Below are 21,321 nucleotides of genomic sequence, written 5' to 3'. Positions count from 1 at the left end.
ACCTGGTAAGGACTGCAGTGAACGCATATCTGACATCAAGGATGTGTTCTTCAGTCAGAATGGTGCTATTTTCATTTATGCTTGAAAAAAGGGATGAAGCCACTTCATTATCTGCCTGCCTTGGTCCTTAATTTCTACGGTTTGAGAATTGTTAATATTGGCTGTACAAGAAGGATGGAAACAGTGATGACATGGTACAGGAGTGTTGGAGTAGCCCTTTATTACCATAATTACCACAGATTTTGAAAGCTGTCATTGCCTTGAAATGTTTCCCCACAAACCAATGCTCATCTGTGATTTAATTAAATTTTAAAATTTAAAGCCTCTACCCCTCACAAAACTGGACATTAAATTAATATAGAACCCTTTGGCTTCAACTGTGCTTGCAAGGAAGTACAGCTGCCAGAGATGAGTTCTCATTTCCTTTTTAAAGATTCTCTGTTTAAAAAATACTGTGTACCAGTCAGTCCCCATACACTCTAAAGGTAGGAAGATGACAAGAAAGGAATCTGAATGGTAACTTCCACCCATTAGATGGCCCCTAATCAAGAAAAATGCCTTAAACCTATGTTTTCATCCCCATCATTTGGAGTGAAAGCTTTTCTTGGAACAGAGCTGGATTGTGTATTTTAATTATCTGTTCTTTCTGCTAAGGTGGGAGGATGCTAGAACACACAAGATTTTAAATACACACTACACTTAAGGACCTTAAAGGGTGCTCCATCTTTCACTGAAATAATGAAGTATGAGCAAAGTTAAGATTTTCATAAGGGAAGAAAAAATTTTTCACATAGATCCAAACACCTCAGAAGGTTGTAAACTATAGTTTTGTGACTGATAAATAGTATGGACACTGAGTAGGAATTCTGATATACCCTTTCTAGTTTGTTATGTATTGTGTGGTGAAAATAGCAATACTCACTTTGTGATATTCACAGTGATTGAAGACTTATTTTGGAATATGCTTTCCTCTAGTTGCCAAATCACTGAAAAATCTGCCTATTTTGAGGGAAAAGAAAGACAATGAAATATCAATTACCCTGTTAATACTCTTTAACTCTCCAGGGTACTGTTAAAACATGAGGGCTAATGTATTTTCTGCTCACAGTTTCCTTCTGGAGAAATTAGACATTAAATAAAGTGCAGGAATATGAAGGCTCTCTCTTACCTTCAGAAAATGCATATCAGCCATAAGCTGAATCAGAAAGAATGGCAGCTCTGGTCTATTTGTAGAGATAGAGAATGCAAGAGCAGCTACTCAAAGTATCATTTAGAGGTATGGAAAAAGTGAAAATAATGAAATCATGATCTCTACTTACAGTTGTCTTCTTGAACACTGGATACCCAATTCTGCAGTTACAGGATAAGACTGCAGAAGTTAATGGTACTGGTTGGCCACAGTGAACAGCAGGAGAGGATGGCTGCCAACACAACAGAAATGCTCTTTAATGCTGAATAAAAACAGACCAGGAATTTCAACTCAGTCTGTGCCTGCTCCCATAAAATGAATTAAGTACAAATAGCCCAATAAACGCTTGGGAGTATTAAATCAGATAAATGCAGTATTCAGTCCTAACAACTGAAATGTTCCTTCCCTTCCCTGTAACTCATAAAGTTTTATTTAGGTAGTAAATTAATAGTAGTCTAATCTGGGTTTTCTTTAAGCAGTCTGCTGCTAGCTGAAGAGTTGTTCTGTAATCTTACCTCAAATGTCACCTTCTTAAAATGTAACATTTTGGGATAATTCAAGACCATAGTTGTCATGTACGAGTTATCTCCACTGTTCATTAGTGAAACCTTCATGCTCACTTCTTTAGTGTAGCCCACCACTAATTCCTTTCTAAAAGCAGACAGAAAAATGAGATCACATGTAATTTCTAAGGGTGGTTATTAATAAGAGGCCTGACTGTTCTGATAATTACTCCCTCCGGATGCTTTCACACACAGGATAATGCAACAGCCCAATTAATTATTCAATATTCTTCAGGGTGCGTAGGAAAATGCTTCCTTCTTAATTTCAAAGGCAGTTCCTTTATGTAGCATTTTATAATATGTTTTACATCAAGATAGATTTCAAACATTGTTCTGCTTGATTGGCTTTTCAGTGAATCTCCAGGGTAAATTTTTACAATGCAGTAAAGCTACCATTTTGTCTAAGGCTGTGTGAACTGAGGAGCTATCTGTTGTAGTGCTACGCTGTGCATCAGCCTAAAACAGTGTCACATGTTCACAGCTGAAAATCAGAAATGTGATTTTATGATGACCAGAGTTGCTTAAACCTTGGTCTGTCCTCTAAAATTTCTTAGAACAGCCCAGCAACACCCATGGAGGCATGAAGTTACAACACTGAATGTGATGCTAGGGAAAGGATGAACTGAATGGAAAGCAATGTAAAAAGAAGGACAGCAAATCTTGCCTGAGAATTTAAAGAAAACATCTTAAGCACAAAGATGCCACTTTATATGAGTGATAAATGCAGAATCTGGATAATGCAATAAGTATGACTCACTGAATCTCAGTTGTCAAAGTTAACTGAGCAGCACAGATGGTCTTGTTGCAGTCCTCCTTGTAAGGCAACTGAAAGCAAAGACAGAGCAAGTTAAACAGCCCTAATTTTTCTAAGGTAGCAGATTGAAAATATTTACATATAAATATACACCCTCTGACAGCCAAAATCCCCATGGCCTCCATTAAGGGGAAGCTGGAAAAAAATGACCCTCCAGCACTAAATCGTTGATGATGTTTTGTAATTCAGCTCCCAGGACAAGGTTCATTGGCAATAGCATAAAAAGTCTTCACTGGGGTCAAGGTCTTGTTAAAGAAAAGGCACTTGTTTACCTCTGGATTGCTACAGGGCAATAATGTTAATCTATTTTCCAGAGACTATATGTTTTCCTTGAATAAATATGTTCATATGCTGTGCCATTTTACAGCCACGCTATTCTGTAGACATGAGGTTACTTTCTTCAGCAATAGTTTTATTCACCAAGAAAAATCTGTCTGTGGCTGATGTTTCTGGAGAATTTCAATGAGAATTAATAATTGGATGTTGTGTGCAGAAGCACTAAGCAATGCTGACTAACAGTCCAGAATCTCATGAATTATTAGGAAATTAATGTACCATCAACATCATAATCCCTAAGAGCACTGTAACTGTAGTAAGTAGTGTTCATTATTGCTCAGTGCTAAATGTTTTCCTAACATTTCTGTCCTCTGCTTTATGGGCAGCTAATACAATATTGAATGATGGTAAAAATGCTTATTATGTAGCAAAAAGCTGCCTCTTTACAGAGCTTTGTTCACAAGCTGTGATTTGGATTTCAGAGAAACTGTGAAAAAGAGACAGATTAGCCTGTAGGAATGTGGCTACTAAAGGCCAAGAGAGGAGACAGGATACCTAACTTAAGGTTATTAGAAGTTTGCTGCCTCCTAAATATTGATTTGAAACAAACAACTAAAACTAAAAATTATAAATACAATTTGAATGTGTTTTAAAATGAGGAAGTTAATTTAAAATTAAGTAGAATTTAAAATTGTGCATTAGGTAATCGTTTATTTGTTGCTACCAAATACACCATTCAAATAACAAGCCTTAATATAAGTTTCAACAGAGAGCTCAGTATCTGAGAAGTACTTCCCAAAACACACAGACCACCTGCCATCACAAGTAGCATCTAATCTCATTTTATACAGAGGCACAGGAGAAAGTCAAAAGTAAAGCAAGACAGAAAGCTCTTTACTACTGTTTTGGTTTTTTTACCTGAAAATGCATTTCTGATGGCTGGTATCTATCCAGCACAGGGACAGCAAACTCCATGGGATCATTTTTGGTCAAGACCTCATGCTTAACTCTCAGAAAAACACTGGAAAAACAGTCAAAGTCACATGGCTACAAGAAAGGAAAAACAAGAAGTTGAAAAATATCTGGGTATTAAAATGCAGAAGTGTTCACATGTCATCTCTGTTTCAGCGTCTGTCATATTTAGGGACCTTCTAGCTCACGTTTTCTTTAGGCCACTGTGTTTAATATGTATCAGTGGAACATAAGCCTATCAAATATTTTCTTGCATCACTTTAGACATTTGACTCCCATAACATCCCCTGGATAATGTGTTCAGTGATTCAGTTATATATTGTGGAAAAGAGTTTCCTTATGTTTGCTTTCAACCCTTCTTTCTGTAGGAAGTCTGACCAACATCACCTACCAGTGGGTAAAGCTGCAGTTCAGAGCACATGTGCTCGCTGACCAACAGCTTCCCACTTGTTGTGGTGTTCTGATCTTCAAACTGTACTCTCCTCTTTGCCATTTTCACATCTAAGTCCACCGTGTAGAAAATGTACAACTCTGAAAACTCTGCAAGATTTTAAAAATCCTGTTAGTTGTACCAGAAATTGTCCTCGGTGCCAAGTTTCCAAGGACAGTCATAGGCCTGTAGATTTTAATCTGATCACAATTCCCATTCATTACCTTGTTGAGACATTGGTAGAGCTGAGATTCCATCGAAACATAGTTCTGCTGTAACAAGGCTGTTATTTTGGAAAATGAAGATTCTGTCAGGGTTGAATCTCATGCTGGTGAGAAAGTGGACAACTGGTCTCGAGCTGGTCAGTGAAGAACACATAAGGAACAGAATCAAATAGAAGTCTGTGAACCGAAACATTACAGGAAAAATGTCTGAAGAAAGCCTGGCAGCATGAGTAAGAACTGCTCAGTATTTCCATGGTATTTCACCTGGACCAGGCTGTTTATTTACAGAAGTTCCAGTTTCTGCTGGGAATGTTCAGAACACACAAAATCCCAAGAGTCTGAAGGAACAGACAGCCAAAATACACCAGTATGGCTAGAGTTTCAGAATTAAACATGCTGTTTATGTTTCCATTAGGTAAACACATTACCTAGGGGTTCAAATTCTGTATCTATAATTTGTTTTCAAACATAAAATGCAAGAACAAAATCAAATCTGTCTGCCATGTCTTACTCTTTGTGAACTGCACAGGTCACTCAGTTCACAGAATCACAGAATCATAGAATAGTTCATGTTGGAAAGGACCTTAAGATCATCCAGTTCCACTCCCCCTGCCATGGGCAGGAACACCTCACACTAAACCATATCAGCCAAGGCCTCGTCCAACCTGACCTTGAACACTGCCAGGGATGGAGCATTCACAACCTCCCTGAGCAACCCATTGCAGTGCCTCACCACCCTAACAGTAAAGAATTTCCTCCTTATATCCAATCTAAACTTCCCCTGTTTAAGTTTTAACCTGTTACCAGTTAAAAGATGTCTGATTGAAAATGAGGTATGTAAATGCAATGTAATGTATGTAATGTAAAGAAATGATCTTTTTTGCCTTAAATGACTTATATTATCAGTACTGAACTGCAGACATCAAGGTCTCCTTAGACCTAGATATGTGTTAATAATTTCACGTTCACTATCTCATGCTTGTTCAAAGCTTTACACATACAAAGGGAAAAGCCTTTGCAACTTGAGCTAAAGGCTTTACATTTTTTATATGATTTCTAGCACTGGGAAATATTTTTTATGTCACTCTGGCACTGAATTAAAAATAGAATCATTACACTGCTTGGAACACAGATTCTAAAGTTGTCTTTGAAGCATTGCCTCAGCACACTGAGAAATAGAACTTACTACCTACCGTAGCACAATCACGTTCTCCAGTGATCCTACTGTGATGTCTTGGAGACCATCATTAGTGAAATCAAAGCCACCATCAATGGATTGTCCAAAATACTGGAGTCCTGAAGAAATTTCAGAGGCTTTTACTCTCTAAAAGGGGGAAACATAAATGAATATAAGTCATGAACTCTCCTGCCCTTGGGAAAATACACTTCTTTTCAGGAGGCTGCTGTGAGGAGGGTTTTGTAACATTCTTGAGATGCAAAATACTGACTGAGCGGCCTGTAAAGGACAGGCAGGCTTGCAAAAGGCTGTGCTGTTCTATAGCCAGCACTTGAACCCAGCTCCTCTGCCTGAGCAGACAGGTGAGTACAGTTAAGGAGCAGCTCTGTTGCAGAAACCTATTGAGTCACATAAACCATCTGATGTCTGCAAATTTCTCACCCATAAATGCAAATGACATGTGGAAGTCCATCTTCCCAGCCTCATGCTACAAAACCACAAGCTTCTCCCTCTCAAGCTGTACTGGAGCTAATTCCCCACAAGACACGTACTTGAGAAAAAGAGCTCTTGATCTTGTCTTTATCCCCATTAAAGATGTAAATGCTGCCAAAAGAGGTAGAGTTTGAAAGCTGATCTTCAAGGGGGGCTCCAACTGCAATATCCTCATATCCATCCCCATTGATGTCTCCAATGTTGGCCACAGTAAAGCCAAACCTTGCAAAAGGAGAGGTCACCTGCACATTTAAGTGTTCTTTCAAAGTGAATGATCCAGTCTGAAAAACATCCCAGAAAGCAATCCATTTATAGCAAAAGTAGCTCTTACATAAAAAAAGAAATAATCTTAACTGCACAGTAATATTTTTCTGCACATTACTCATTCTTAAAGGTGAGCAATGAAGTCCTAAATATATTAAGTTCAAGATACCAGCTAATTCTTGGGACAGAAGATTGATCCTTCTGCATTGAGAGCATACAAATTCTCATACAGAAGCAGTGTCTCTGGACAGCCCTACTGAAGTAGACATACTGAAGCCCTGTCTTAAATCAGTAGCATATTGAGTTGATCCTGGGCTTGTTTCATAACGGAAAGCACCCCACCTCCTCCACCCTATTACAGGAATAAGCCACAAGAGGGTGCACGTTATTTGAATTCTGTCATGCCCGGACTGTCCTTTTCTGCTTCCAACAATCCTGTACATGCCCTGAGCCAATTTCAGCAGAGCACCAAAGCGTGTTTTCTGCTGGTCTACTGCTAAAGTTCACATCTCATTCGAAATGACACAATTAACTTATATCCTGTATATTATGTAACAGATCCTGTAGTAAGGTTCACAAAACAGTTTGTTTTGCACAAGTCCCAGGAAGCAAAGTTTTAGCAGCTACCCATGCACGTGTTTATTGCAAGCTTCACAAGGAACACTGCTTGGCAGAGCAAGGTCTGCACCAACAAACTGCCTTTGTACGGGCTAAAGACACGATATCATCACACTGTGATAAGCATATACCTTAGGCACAGATTGGTTTTATTTCTTATTACTTCTCTTTTATATTCTAATGATTAAGACAGGCTTGCTGGCTTCAGCCTGCAGTCCTCTACCATACAGGGAGAGCACATGCAGTGAGAGCACAAAGGAGGAATGTTTTATTTGTCACTACTTAGGCATGGTTGGAAAATCCCCAACGTGGAGTGTTTACGCTACCAGTGTTTTTACCTCTGTCTCCAGGCGATAGACGTAAACCCTTCCTTCTTCCCCTCGAATGTGGTAAAATGGAGCTCCAACAAGGAGAAGATCTGTCACCCCATCATGGTTCACATCAACTGGGCAGAGCTGAGATCCAAAATAAGATCCAACCTGTGCTCCAGAAAAAGAGAAGCAGCTCTTTCACTGGAATTCTCTATATATAGCTTTGTAGAATTAGTGTCCTTTGCAGCAGTAAGGCAATTTTTAGAACAAAACACCACATATCTACTTATATGTGGATCATTTCCTATTATTTATTTTATTACAGCCATCCTCAGGGACAGATCCTATAACCAGATCAGCAGTAACAAAATCATTATTCAACAGTTTGACAGAGTTAAAAAAGAGTACCACAGCTGGTGACCTCTTTCCCCATGAACCATGAGGACAGGACATAAATATAGCACACCCCATTTAGCTAATTTTTTCCCAGTCTTTTTCCAAAATTCATGTTTTCTTCTGCTGTTCCCAAAGTATTATGAACAAAGACTCTGTAATACACATCTGGCTAAATCCAAGTGTGTCTGGAGGAGAAAATGCAGCTCTGTTTGAGCAGACAGATGTGTGCAGCCTACCTGCCCCTGGTGAGTGAAGCCCAATACCTGTTCTCCTTGCAGGGTTTGTTTTAAGTGGCCATCCTGAAACACCAACACCTTCCCACTCATGCTGTGCCGTGGAGCTCCAGCCACGTACAAGGGTCCATATTCTGTGTGTACCACTGCCACGCTGTACCCTGGTACATTCACACAGGAATAAAAATAGCATATATTATCACTACCATATTCTATGCTTGAAGGAAAAAACCCACAGAGTTTGGTCTGAGACATAGACCTATATATTCAATGAGATTGAAGAATTTACACCATAATCTAACTATTGGAGCCCTTAGTTTTGATTACACAGCATCTCATAAAAATATTGGTTAGGAAATAGCAGGCAACTTTTCTGACAGCAAAGCCAGCAAAGCTGCCTTAGCAGCTCTTAGGGTAATTGAATAAATTACTGTCCTGAAAAGTATGCCTGAACTCTTGATGACTTTTCTCAGCATTTGTCACAGTTCCTGCATGATTATCCATCATCCACACTTTTTTGGTTTCAATTATTATGCCTGCAAGCTGGAAGGTTTATCACCCTTCACAGAAGTGAAGAATATACTATGCTCTGTCTAGAAAGCAAAGAGATCTTTATGGGGCTTCTGTAGCGTGGAGGTAATGGGAGAAGGATTATCCCAACATAAATAAGTCCACAGCACCTCATATTACTTGGTAAGACTTTATGGCCAAGGCTACAGTCAGGAGATACAGGGATCATGAGGCTACAAAGCACTGGGGTGAATAAGCAAGGCTTTATTTGTCACCAAGACAAGAACAGTATGGATTCCTAAGTTATGTCGTCTCCATGCACTCGCATTAAGTGAAATATTTATTAGCTCTAAAAATGCCCCTCATTGCAAGTATTCTTGCACAGTGAAAACAAATGGCATGTGTTAACATAGTACCACAAGGCATCATAACTCATAGGAGAAAACAAGTTGTATCTTCCCCCAAACAAGGAGGCAGAAAGTGTTTTCATCAGAATAGCTCTCCCTGCTAGAGAAAACACTGGAAATCCAGTATGATGCAGCAGGAGGTGGCCTTCATCAGGTACATACTGTCATTATTACCACACTGCACTAAATGCCAATAAACTAAGCAAAACCGCAGTCAAGTTGTCACTTGATCTCAGAGAGTGGTAAGCCTATTACCTAGGTAACTGTATTTTGCTTGTTGGGCTTCTTCTTTAGATTCATTCAGGAAAACAGCAGTCTTGGTTGCCAGATCATACAGCAGAATTCCACCAGACCAGTCAAAGGCCCCCACTGCACCAAAGATTAAGACTTGCTGCAGAAGCAACATTGGCAAATTAGAAGAGATAAACACAGAGCAATTGCCTCTAGCACTCTGCAAAGCAATTTAGTATGGAGCAATGTATTTTGGCTCCTAAACTCCCTGACTTGCGCATTGGAGATCCGGTTGGTAGCTTTGATTTCTGCTAGCAAAATCAAAACTATCAATTGGAGATAGCTCTTTTGTCCAGTGGAATAAAAAGGATGCAGTGGTTATAACAGGAGTCACAAGATAAATCCCACCCCTACTCACAGACTATATAGAAGTGATAGTTTTGCTTATCTGACACATTCAAAGCAGGCAATGGCTTGTGAAGAAGATTTGACTACATGGGTCTCACACTTGTATCACCATAGTTTCCTGTGGGAGACCTCCTGAAACCTTTCAAGTATCACAACAGCACAGCATACAACCACTTAGCAGGGTTAAATGCAGAAAACTTACCTTATCCAAGATCTGCACATTGAAACCAGCTTGTGCAAGTTCATATTCCAGAGCATCACCCTGTGTCCCTGAGGATGCAGCAGAAATAGGGTAAGCTACTTTCTCCTTATGTTTCAAAACGTAGTAGTGAAATAGAAAGGTTGTTATTTACCTTCTATACCAATAATACTCTGCTGCAGGGTTGAAATCAGCCCATCTAATGCTGAATAATTGGTCACCTGAAATACATGAGTGTCATCTGGACCAGAGGCAATTAGCCGCAATTCATTTAGGGCCTTTGGTTTTTTGAAGGCATCTCCCACCTGCAGATGAGATGCAAATCAAACAAAAGAAGCAGCCTTTAGAGGCTTCTTACCCCGACCTAATTCTTTCAACAGTTTGTGGAAAAACCTCAGCTTCTGCCACTATGTGTAAACCCAGGAATAGCAATTGCTTTAGAAACCAATGAACTGGACAGCCTCAGTGTCCCCTGGAGCCAAACCATTACAAACACCTTCATGTAACTGGCTGGTGCTATATTCAATTATATACTTTTGCTGTATCCAACAATTAATTTTGGAAATCAACCAATTACAAGACATCACAAAATTGAACATTTTCTTGTCCTGAGAGAATGATAAGAAATAGCAGGAATATTATTTGAGGAGATATAGAGCAGGTCTGAAACTGAACTTCAGACTTCAGGACAAAGCCTTGTTGACAAACAAACACAGATGTATTTGCTGACTTCTCCTTTTCTCTGCCCCCTGGTGCTACCAAGAAATAGAAGGCAAATATGCTCCAAGTACATTCCCAGCTTACCCCAATGGCGTAACGCTTGATTCCTGCCATTTTGGGTGATTTTATCACAGTTGTCAAGTTCATTTCATCCAGGAGTATTTCCCCATCTGTAAGCACAACCATGACCTTGGCTGCATCCTTGTGGGACCCATGACTTTCAGTGAAGATAGAATCCCTGGAAAACATCAAAACAAGGAACTTGGGAAGAAAGTTGAAGCTTCTCTCCTTGGGATAGAAGGAAGAGTCCTGTTGAATTATGCACTTGCAACTAACAGTCACAGGAAGGAGGCAAGAGGATCCACACATCTGCACACTCACACATCTTAAAACTGCTAGGAGTTGTCTCTCTTTCTATTGCTTCCTGAGTGGCCTCACACCAAGAATTAGGCACCAACAGCTGGTTTTTATAACCCTTTAAAATATGGCATAGGAACCACTGCCTGCCATTCAACCACTGCTTTCAGGACCTGAATGTCCATAGATGTCCCTCTCCCTTAGTCATGAAATGCCCCAGAAATTGATCCCCTTAATTTCTTGTGCTCTTTTGTTACTTACAGGACATGCTGCATGGCAGATGCTGTTTTTGTCACATTGCACACCTGCACAATATCAAGTACTTTCTGGAGGGTGGCATGAGGATCCCAGTTTTCTCGCAGGTCGAACTCAGTTCTGATTTCAAACCCATACTGCACCACTGCAAAATTGCACTGGAAGGAAGCAGCAGATAAGCACCTGCTTGTGACTACTGTTGATTCATATCTGCAATAACTAGCCCAGAAATCCCAATAGAAATATTAGCCAGACTATGCAAAAGGAAGATTCTTTTTTTCGGGACAGCGTGGCTTTTAAGTATGTCTAGTGCAGAAACAGAGATTGTTGTAAGTATGTTATAGCTGAGGAAAACCAAAGCACTACCAGTTCAGAGAGAAAAAATGTTTTGGGAAACACTTTTTGAAGACCTTGCATTTTCCTGCTCTGTTTGGCCCACGTGCAGGCTGCAGAGGAGATTATCTGTGATACTACTGAATTGTTCCTTCATTGCTTCCTGCTGCACATTGCCTTTCCTTGGAGTACTCCTACGCCATGATGCTCTGATTAACAAAGACAGTCTGGAGAACGGGACCATTTCTTCATTTAGTATTTGCACCCTAGAATATGCTGTCATTTGAACCATTTGAGAGATAGAGGCTTTCCTAAAGTTGGTGTGTGGATCACACTTCTCAGCCTCACAAGAGGAAGCAGCAGAGTACCTTCATGCAGAATACGTAACTGGAGTTAAGTAAGACTGGTAAGGTACTGGGCTGAAGAAGCAGTCTTAACTGGTGCTTCTGTGATTGCAGGTACAGATGTTACAATATAGGAATAGAGACAGGACACCAGAGGAGAGTCATGACTGTCACCTTACAAGAAAGCAGAGATGGGCAGCATAGCAGAGCTAGGGATTTCTGAGCACACAAATTAGACTTTGATTCCAAAATGATGTTGGGATCAAGACTGGGAATGTACTGCTGAGATGTAAGCAAAATTATATTGAGAATACCTGCCAGTCACAGAAGTGCTTTTCCATCCTGACAGAAACAAACCTGTGCAGTTTCAAATTCTGGTGAAGAGCAGCTTAAAGCACAGCACATTCTCTAGCCTGCTAAAGAAAGAGAGTGCAGAGTACCTGAAAGCACTTCTCATACAGCGTTTTCATCATCTTATGGATGAATCCTTTTGCTCTTTCAAAATCCTCGGGCTCAATGCTCCCTGATCCATCCAGGACAAAAGCAATCTCAGTTCCAGAAGCTGCCCAGGGAAGTAAAGGAATGAGAAGGCAGCAATCAGCAGTCTTGGTCAGAGACAAGTTCTTTATGCAGTGTTACTGATCAACACACAAGTCATCTCACTCAAACAAGTAACTGAACTGCACCAAGGCTGCTCAGCTGTCATTCCAGCATGACCTACATCTCAGGTCTGGCAACTCATGGTACAGCAAATCCCCATACTTTGTCAGCCCATGACAGTCCATGGCACAATTCTATTAGAAGATACTTCACCACGTACGCAAGCCATCTTCCTCCTCCTCCTCTTCGTCCTCCTCCATCCAGGAAGGGAGCCTGCTGTCACCACTGTTATTAGGTTTTCTGTGCTCTGGTGCTTCAGCTGGAGTATTTTCAGCTGAATCAGGAAACCAGTTTGAACAAAGATGACAGGGTGGGAGAGAAAGCAAAAGGTGAAGTAAACCCTTGCATTACTGCCTATGTGGTGTTCCTGCTCCTTGCTGCCTGCCAACTGAACTCTTCCTCATCCCTGCAGTCAATATTCTGTTCAGGTGCAAGACTACAGGTACTATGGAAATACTTGGTAGTTTTGAAGACTGTGGGGATCAGGACTGCATCTCAAAGCTGCATCTACATTTTAAGAGAAATTAACTGCTCTGAGCACACCCAGAAGGGCAGTAATTTAACAGAAACACTGAGCCTGTGGTGAATGTGTGTTAAAGCCCCTCTCTTTGTACTGATATTATGGCTGCAGGTCACAGATGCCAAATATAAACCTCTTGTCCTATCTGTCTGAAGAGGATTGTTAGCAGTGTAATAGAAATCACTTGCTGCAACTTCCTGTTGCTGGGCAAATGATTACCAGAACAGGTAAGATCTGTATATGAATTTACATTCCTTGAGCAGTGAAACTACCCCCCATTACAGATCCACTCTGTAAGTTACAGAGAACATAGATGTGTCAGGAGTGGGATTTCTTCTACCTGAATCTCTCAGATTCTCTCTCTCCAGCTCTGAAAGGAAACTGTCAAAATCTTCATGTGTGGACAGAATGAACCTGTCACCTCTAACTTCCTGCAGCTCTTCTGGGACCCACTGGTTGCTTATAAACTCTCCAATCTAGGGAGAAGACAGGGAAATTGAACACATTTCATACACAGACCAAAAAACCAGCAAATTCCCAAACTGCCATTAAAAACTTCAAAGCTCTTAACAAGAGGGAGTTTTCTGAAAGCTTGGTAAAGCAACCCTGATCCTAGATTCCATGGAAAGCCCTTATTTGCAAAGAAAAAATAATAATAAAAGCTCTAGAGCCAAAAGACATACACAACTGAAGCACTTTTGTTTCTAGGATATATTCCTTAACTCCTTCAAAATAATCTCTCCATCATCAAGAAGATGGAGGCCTGAGTGAAACGGAGGAGCCAGATTAGACATCCTACAAGTCTAATGCATGGCTACCTTTTCTTTAACCCACTGCTAAACCATAAAAGCAGACACATGGGATGGATGGAAACATCACTCCCTTATATATTGCCTTGATGCAAAAAAAGTATGACTTTGATGGTGCTTCCCACTCACCCCAGGAGCATAGAGTTTGACCCTAGCCATGTCCAAGGAGTTCATCACATTTCTCAACCTATGGTTTTCCAAAAGCACTTGCCCAGATGCCATGACAATGATTATCTTGTTAACAGCCTGGCTGAGGTCATGGCTTTCAAAGACTTTATCCCTGTGGAAAAAGAAGCCAAGAGGTATTTCATGGGACAAGCCATATCTGCAGAGCTAGAAATGTTGATAGCAGGGTGCCGACGTTCACTGAGCTCTCAGCCCACTAGAGCAGAGATGTGCAAGGCAAACATGCACCAGGATTTATGCTTTCCAGGGACACTGGCTGTCCACAACAGGTAGCTCTGACTTCACAAACACTTTCACAAACAGCATATGGGGCCTTTTTGCAGCGTGGGTCAGTATTGTTAGAGTCATGCCACTGAGAGGAAAATGGAGTCAAGAGGGAAAGCATGACTCCCAGAGATGCAGCAGATCAGTGCAGATGGGAAAGCACCTGCAAGACCCAAGTGACTGAATTTTCATTCTGAAGCCCCTGTGTGAGCCATAAAGGATTTCACTCCTTGCCTCTTGGCAATTACTCATTTACAGGCCTCAGCTGGCAGAGCCTGTCACTAACAGAAGCATTGGAAAAGTGAAGGTTTTGAGAGTGTGAGATAAAGAAGAGTAGAGAGATGTGGGAGGCTGCACTGATGCACATGAAATAAGGAATCGCCTGAGTCTTCCTGAAGTTTCCTGAGACACATGAACTCACAACACATGCTGCAGTGTGGCTGCGATGTCAGTCTGTGAGCTCTGCTGCTTGATGTTCCTGACTTTGAAGAAAGCAGTTAGTCTGTTGCAGCTCTCTTGCAGGCTCAGTTCAGTTTGGATCTGTGCTCCATCCTGCACCACAGCAAACCTGATCTGGAGAAAGCAGATGGCAGTGCCAGAGCTGGTTAGCCAAGACCTAAGGCAGGACTCCTAAAACCCTCAGAATGCCAAATTTAGTCCCAAACTCTACTGCGCAAACACAAAAAAAGCATATATTGAAAGTAATAGGTATATTGTCTTTACCCCTCTGTCTCCATCACACATTTGTATTCTGGTGATCCCTTTTGGATCAGCTCCAGGAACTGACTTTATTTCCTTTGGCTCAACACAGTGATTTCTCTGTCTGAAGTTCCTGTATTTATCTGTCTGGCTAGACCTTTTGTGAGCATATTGCTCAGCCTCACTTTGTCCCAAGATTTATTTAAATCATTTAGAATAATAGCTTATATATCATACTCCTTATTTTTGCATGTCGTGGTTCAAGGTGCCCTGAGAAATTTGCCTGGTAAAATATCTAAGCATGCTTCTGGCATGAAAATCCACTCCTAGCTCTTCCACTTCCCTCTTTAGCTACACCTCCTCCTTGGCTCACTAACATTTAACTCTAGCATTAGAATATGTAGAATTATCAGCATCAATGTGAAGTTTAAAAAGCAAATTATATGAACTAGGGGACTTTCCATTCTTCACTAGAGCTCTGATGCATCCTGTCTATCAGATTATAAAACCCTGAGGAGGTTCACACACCTTTGAGCATTTCTGCCACATTGACTTCATCAGATTGAGGACAGAGGTCTTGGCAGTTTGGAAATCGTCTGGTTTGGTGTTCCCTGATCCAGCCAGAATGACAGCAATCTCTGTTCCCACTTCTGTCAATGCAGTTAAATATAAAAGGACATTTGAAGGGATATCTGAACAGCCCAACATTTAACAAGGGTTCAAGAACATTCACATCGTATTAAATAACCAAAAATTTGACTACTACACCATCCAGCCATTTTAAAAGCAGGTCGAGCTGATATGGTCTACACTGTAGTGACAGGTTTTGTTTTTCAAAATCTCAGTTAATGATGATTGTAACAATGATTGACATTTACCATTACAGATGGCCTTCAAAACTTCAGTCTTTTCCCTCCCCAGCTCTCTCCCACCAGATGCATGAAAGCTGCTTCAAACTCAGCCAATACAGAAGGAAGTAATATTTGTACCTGTCCAGTACTTACCTTTGCACCTAGAGTTGTTTCGTGTGCTACCAAAGAGCTCATCACAAGCACTGCTGGTGGTGTCTGTGCTGACAGAGCTGCTCCCGTCAGTAATCTTGTTCCTGGTTTTACTTTGAATGCCTTTTATTTTGGTCTCAACTAAAGAATTTAAAAAGCAAGAAAGCTTTTGAAAGCACTCTAGCTTTTGAAAATCCTCTTCTAACAAACACATCTTAAACTCAAGAGCTATTCCCACCCAGGGTCCCAGACTTGCAAAAGACTTGAGGGTCAGACTGTTAACAGCAGTTAGGCAACTGAATATGGAATGAGATCATCTAGGTGTTTAATTGAAACTTCTCAGCTTCTTTGCAGTGACAGCAAGAAGCAGAGCAAGGCTGGACAATCAGACCAGCTCTCTGCTCCCTTGATTAAATGTCCAGTTCAGTTGGAATGAACCATCTTTAATGCTCAGGCACTTTTTAAAATCCCAGTGGATGTCTGTCATATCCATGCACTGAGAATATCAATGCTTTTATAAATTCTTGCTTAAGAGCTGGATCTTTGGATGCATGGACACCACAACAGGAACTCCCTGCTGCTGTGTGCTAATCTGCAAGGCTGAATGTTGTAACCCTGTTGAAGCCACTACAATACATGTTAAAATCCAGCTCTAAGTCTCTCCCAGTGGACAGTACATTAGGAACTCAGAAGGCCCCTGCTGTTAGAGCAGAGTCTCAGGCTGTTATTTCTGTCCCCCTGCAAAGGCACAGCACTGGCTTTGCTCCTATACCCATCTTGGTGAGGTTGAGGAAGGCTGTGCTGTGCAGGTCGGTGGTGAGCAGAGTGCAGACTCCATTCATGTCCTCGGTGGTAGTGAAGGCTCGGTGGTGCTTCTTCTGCAGGCAAGCCTGTGGTGCAACAGGAAAAGCTAATGAATGAGGAGCAAAGGTGTAGGCAGAGGATGACTGAAGATGCTGTATGCCAAATATTCAGCATCCCCTGCACAGCACTGAAAGCCTAGTGGGAGTAAAAAAGGACCTTCCCTGAAGTGACCCCTGCCACATGAGGTTACCCAGGGCTCCAGCCCTGAACTGAGGCAAAGACTGGGGCTCAGGGGTAACCAGGCTGAGGTGTTAGCCTCCAAACTGGTGTCTCTCCTAGGCCTCCTCTACCAATCCTTCCTTTTCCTATGAATGGGGGTGGCTGTGGTTAAGTATAAGGTCCTTTGCAGCCCTCAGCTGATGAGAAGGGCCCTTCTCAGTTTTCCATCCTGGCTCGCAATGCACCATCTGGTTTTCTAACCAGCCAGCATCCAACCAAGAGCTTTTAGCCTTTGTCCTTATGTTAATGTCTGCTCATTTTGTTCATTTGCATTTCCCAGCAAAAATACACAGCATTTTGGAAAAATACAGCTGTTCTCAGCCAAGGATATTTTCATTCCCTTACCAGGATCCAATCTGAATTCCTGTCAATAGCTATGCCACCATCCTGGACGTTTTTGGAGCCTTTAATATTTCCTGAAATTGAATGAATGATTGAATGAATAAAGAACAGAACTGAAATGGATACAGTACTTGTCAGCCTTGGGCAAATAGAATAAACACAGAGAAAGGCTACAGCTACTGAGGTCAGCTGTATCTGCTGTCCTAGAAGGACTCAGGGTTAATGTTTTCAGCAACTGTGACAGTAATGTATGTCCTGGAAACAAGAAATGTTGCCTTGTATTTCAACAGAATTTAGGTGAGGATTTAAGCTGTAGCCTATGGGACTTAGCAGTGTGCCCAGTTCTCCCTGGAGCACCCAGCCTGTGTACCTCCTCATCCCTACAGCAAAGCAAGTATTGGGAATGGGAAGCAGGACTGTACCTCGCAGAGGTATCTCCTGGCACTGGATCTCCTCCTGCAAAATGGTGCACTTCCTCAGCCTGCCCAGCCCCTTGTCTACTGAGGAAGTAGCCAAAATCCTGGGGAATGAGAACAAAAGGTGGAAAAGAGGGAAGGCAGCAGATTTGAGCTGAATCAGGCATTAACATGAAAACACTTATTTTCTCCTACAAATCATCATACTTCCCATTATCTGAAAGCTGAATTCAGAAGAGCTATCCCAGATCAAGGAAGAGGTCTGGAAGTGACTTGCCCATAGAATACTGGAGATAAACGGAGGCCAAAAGTGCAGCAAGAAAGTCCACCCACCATGTAGGAAATGGCAGCACTGCTATATGAAACGGAGACTGCTCTTTAAGTCAGCCAATTTCTGCATAGGGGGGAGGAAAGTTTATTTGCTCTGAAATTTAAAATATACTGCCTGCTAGACAGCCTGAGCAATCTGCTCAGCATAATATAGGTTATCTCTACAGGAACCACCTGTGGTTGGCTTCTGTTCACTGACCTAGTCATGCATTTCGCTTCCTCTACAGACCAAATAGTTTAAAATACAGCAGTTTCCAATTCTTTATGGTCTTTAGACCAACCTCACAACATAACTCTTCATAGCTGGTGGGTGCTCTGGCTGCTGCAGTCCCAGCAATGATGCAACATGCCAGGAAGTCTTGCAAAACCCCAGCTGCAGGTTTCTGCCATTTGGTTAAATAAGCAGACATCCTTTCTGAACAGAGCCATGACTTAGGTGTGGGTGAGCGTGTAAGTGTACACTTCACACCAGTAAAGCTCTTAACACCACTCATCAGCCCCTGAGAACTAAGGGACAATTCTGGGTGCCAGACAGAGCAACCTGTGCTAACAGCTGTAGAAAGTGAGAAGCTACGTGACCTGAGGCCACACTCATTCATAAAGACTGGGAAATGTAGGTGTGTTTTTCTTTATTCTGTTCCTTACATGGCTGTGTTTCCATCCCAGTGCTGAAGAACAGAGGGCCACAACAAAGAGGCTGTGTGTGGTGTGATCCATGTCTTGCCAGTGTCAACATTAAAGCTCCTCAAGGACTTGACCACTGAAAACAAAGAAATAAATGAGCGCATACTGTGATCTGCAGAGGCACAGTTAACAGGCTCCTGAGCCAGCTCTCCCTGAACCCTGCCCACCACAGCAGCAGAGGCAGTTGGCAGAGGGAGATGCCAAGCTATGGGAATTACATTGATTTAGATTAACAAAGCATTTTTTTGCCAGCCTACTGAAAAATGAGATAATGAAAGTCCTGTTGTTCTCTTATGAAAATCCATCTTGGACACCACAGAACATCTGTACTAGCTGAAGTTCACAAACCTGGGTTTTCCTCCTGCGAGGAAACAAAACCTCAGGGCTTGTGCAGTTGTTCACTGCTGCTCACACCTCTGCCCTTGATTTCTCTAAGTGTGTCAACACCAGTAAACACACAGGCTGGGGAGAGAAATATACTTGAACCTGGGTGACAGAGTGAAAATACCACAAAGTAGGATGCACGGAAAGCAAGCTACTATGGTGAGTTCTGTAAATTCAAGCACTGACCCATGTTGTATCACCAAACCTCTTGTTAATCGCATGACAACTTTGAGAACTTCACACTCATTTCAGGAACAAGCCCAAGCGACTCCAATCACACTCTGTACTTGTTTGAAGACAGAACTAAAGTACACATCTGAATTTTACAGATGACTCCAGCCTAAAATCCTTGCTCTGAATGCCTGGACTCTGACCCCAGAAGCTGTAGGTTCAGCCTGCATTTAAACATGCAGTCCAGCATTCTGAGTTTAATCCCTGATGTGCTAACAAGATGTCAAATTCTGTCCTTGTGTTCATCTAGTCTTTCCTGATTCTAATTTCACTCAGAATCAACTCCACGTCATTTCCCAGCCTGGCTCTGAAAGCACAGGTGAAAGAAGAAGTACCACAATTGGAGCAATGACATTAAACATGCAAATAGTCTGAACTGATAGTCTTCAGTTCTGCTTCCTGAAATGACCCACACTTCAGGCATCCCTTTCAGAGCACAGGCAGACCATCCTGGACTCCCACCTTGTTTTGCAAATCCCACTTTACCAGTCAGAAAGCCTAAATTAACCCAGAGATTCTCCAGAGTGTGTTTCCACTGGAAGAGAATCATCCCAACAATACCACACATTTACACAGGCTTCCAGCAAACCTCCTTTAAAACAAAACCAGAATTCTGGATACAACTAACAAGCAACCTGAAAAGTTCAACTGTCTTTGATATAAGACACAATTCTCAAGCAGGGAACAAAAAGAACTGATGGCCAGGGAGCTGATGTTACTGTTGGGAATATTCCTGTATGGGAATTGTGTGGTGGTTGGCCTGGAAACCAGAGGCTGCTCAACTCTGCATCAGCTCTGCTGCTGCCATCCTGCAAAGCTGAGTTACCTGAGCTTTTCACTCCAACTCCCTGCTCACTGGGGTTTCCAACACAGATGACCAAGAAGGTTTTAGCACTTTACTCATTGAAATTAAGTGCACTGGACTTAGAGAAAAAAAAAGGCATGCTGCCAGTTAACCAGATATACAGGCAAATTACCTATGGAGTTCAGACGCTCAGCACAAATCTATTAGAGTCATTCTGAGAACATAACTGAGACCCACCAACTACCTTTTTCTCCTCTGCTGCTTTCATTGGTAAAACCCACAAATGCAAAAAAACCCCAAAACAAAATAGATTGCTAGAGAAGAGCAATATTAAAGATCTGCAGAAGCTCACAAGGACAAAAACCTCCTGCAATGATCCCACCTTAATTTTGCAAAAACCAAATCAAGAAACATCCAGATTTGAAAAAGCACCAGTAACTTCTGCAGGCATATCCATTAAGGATTTATATATTTACAACGCTGGGAGTTACTTCCCATAATAACAAACAGAAGAACAAGGACGTTAGCAGAAATAATGCATCGTCATACAACATGGAGAAGACAAGCCCAAATAATCAAAACAGTAGAGCATAAATCTTGATGTTAAATCTAAAATCACAGCAAAGCAAGCTACAGAGAACTGTGATGGGCATCTCATTGAAAGAATAAAATTAATAACAATTTTTTCCCCAACTAGAAGAGTCATGAAGTCTGTGAGGTGGTCAGGGCACAGAATTAATACTTAAAGGATAATATTCTTTCCATACAGGTGGAGTAGGTATAGAGTAGGTATTGAGTCTTTTGAAAAGGGAAACAGGCAAACAGAAATTTTATCATAGAATCAAACCAGTATTTCTTTGTGGAGTGGCTGGAAGAGTGGCCAGCAGCATCCCCAGTGCTGCTGACCATTGCTTGAGGTAATGCAGTAGCAGTGTAAGGGTGTTGCCCTTTCTGGGGTAAGTAACTAAAGACTAATCCACAGCAGAAGTGTTCCCACAAGGCCACGGGACACAATGATGTGGATACAGGCTCTGACTCAGGAAATGTTCCCTATGCTTTACTTTACATAAACTTATTCCCAAGCAAAAGTCTCTACATTTTCTTTCAGAAAACCTTACATGTTCTAGAGATCTTGTTAAGGAGATCAACAACCCAAAACCTGCTTAATCCAGGGTGTATCTAAA

General features: G+C 41.5%; 1 protein-coding gene across 3 annotated transcripts in view; it reads right to left on the bottom strand.

Annotated features, from left to right (window-relative positions):
- ITGAE (integrin subunit alpha E) overlaps nt 1-21,321 on the bottom strand; it is a 30,163-nt gene that overhangs the window by 7,310 nt on the left and 1,532 nt on the right. For 2 of the 3 annotated variants that reach the window (XM_061363562.1, XM_061363563.1), the window contains exons 2-29: nt 18,679-18,793; nt 17,710-17,807; nt 17,291-17,361; nt 16,635-16,752; nt 15,866-16,003; nt 15,390-15,511; nt 14,584-14,735; nt 13,842-13,992; nt 13,244-13,379; nt 12,544-12,657; nt 12,164-12,285; nt 11,053-11,204; nt 10,519-10,672; nt 9,869-10,019; nt 9,718-9,785; nt 9,132-9,267; nt 7,990-8,120; nt 7,358-7,498; nt 6,197-6,418; nt 5,662-5,792; nt 4,469-4,602; nt 4,206-4,354; nt 3,761-3,889; nt 2,510-2,577; nt 1,705-1,840; nt 1,320-1,421; nt 923-999; nt 3-80 (exon numbers count right to left, since the gene is read on the bottom strand). In XM_061363562.1, the coding sequence (XP_061219546.1) occupies nt 3-80; nt 923-999; nt 1,320-1,421; nt 1,705-1,840; nt 2,510-2,577; nt 3,761-3,889; nt 4,206-4,354; nt 4,469-4,602; nt 5,662-5,792; nt 6,197-6,418; nt 7,358-7,498; nt 7,990-8,120; nt 9,132-9,267; nt 9,718-9,785; nt 9,869-10,019; nt 10,519-10,672; nt 11,053-11,204; nt 12,164-12,285; nt 12,544-12,657; nt 13,244-13,379; nt 13,842-13,992; nt 14,584-14,735; nt 15,390-15,511; nt 15,866-16,003; nt 16,635-16,752; nt 17,291-17,361; nt 17,710-17,807; nt 18,679-18,793 (3,496 nt within the window). Of the gene's footprint in view, nt 1-2; nt 162-922; nt 1,000-1,319; nt 1,422-1,704; nt 1,841-2,509; nt 2,578-3,760; nt 3,890-4,205; nt 4,355-4,468; nt 4,603-5,661; nt 5,793-6,196; nt 6,419-7,357; nt 7,499-7,989; nt 8,121-9,131; nt 9,268-9,717; nt 9,786-9,868; nt 10,020-10,518; nt 10,673-11,052; nt 11,205-12,163; nt 12,286-12,543; nt 12,658-13,243; nt 13,380-13,841; nt 13,993-14,583; nt 14,736-15,389; nt 15,512-15,865; nt 16,004-16,634; nt 16,753-17,290; nt 17,362-17,709; nt 17,808-18,678; nt 18,794-21,321 lie in introns of those variants that run through there. The other variant, XM_061363565.1, reaches the window with a different exon arrangement.

The sequence above is a fragment of the Neopsephotus bourkii genome, unplaced genomic scaffold, assembly GCF_033783945.1.
Source record: "Neopsephotus bourkii isolate Nb327-2 ecotype Australia unplaced genomic scaffold, CSIRO-AGI_Nbou_v1 NB_1154, whole genome shotgun sequence".
In the NCBI taxonomy this organism is placed as follows: Eukaryota; Metazoa; Chordata; class Aves; order Psittaciformes; family Psittacidae; genus Neopsephotus; species Neopsephotus bourkii.
This window is presented reverse-complemented; position numbering and strand designations above follow the sequence as displayed.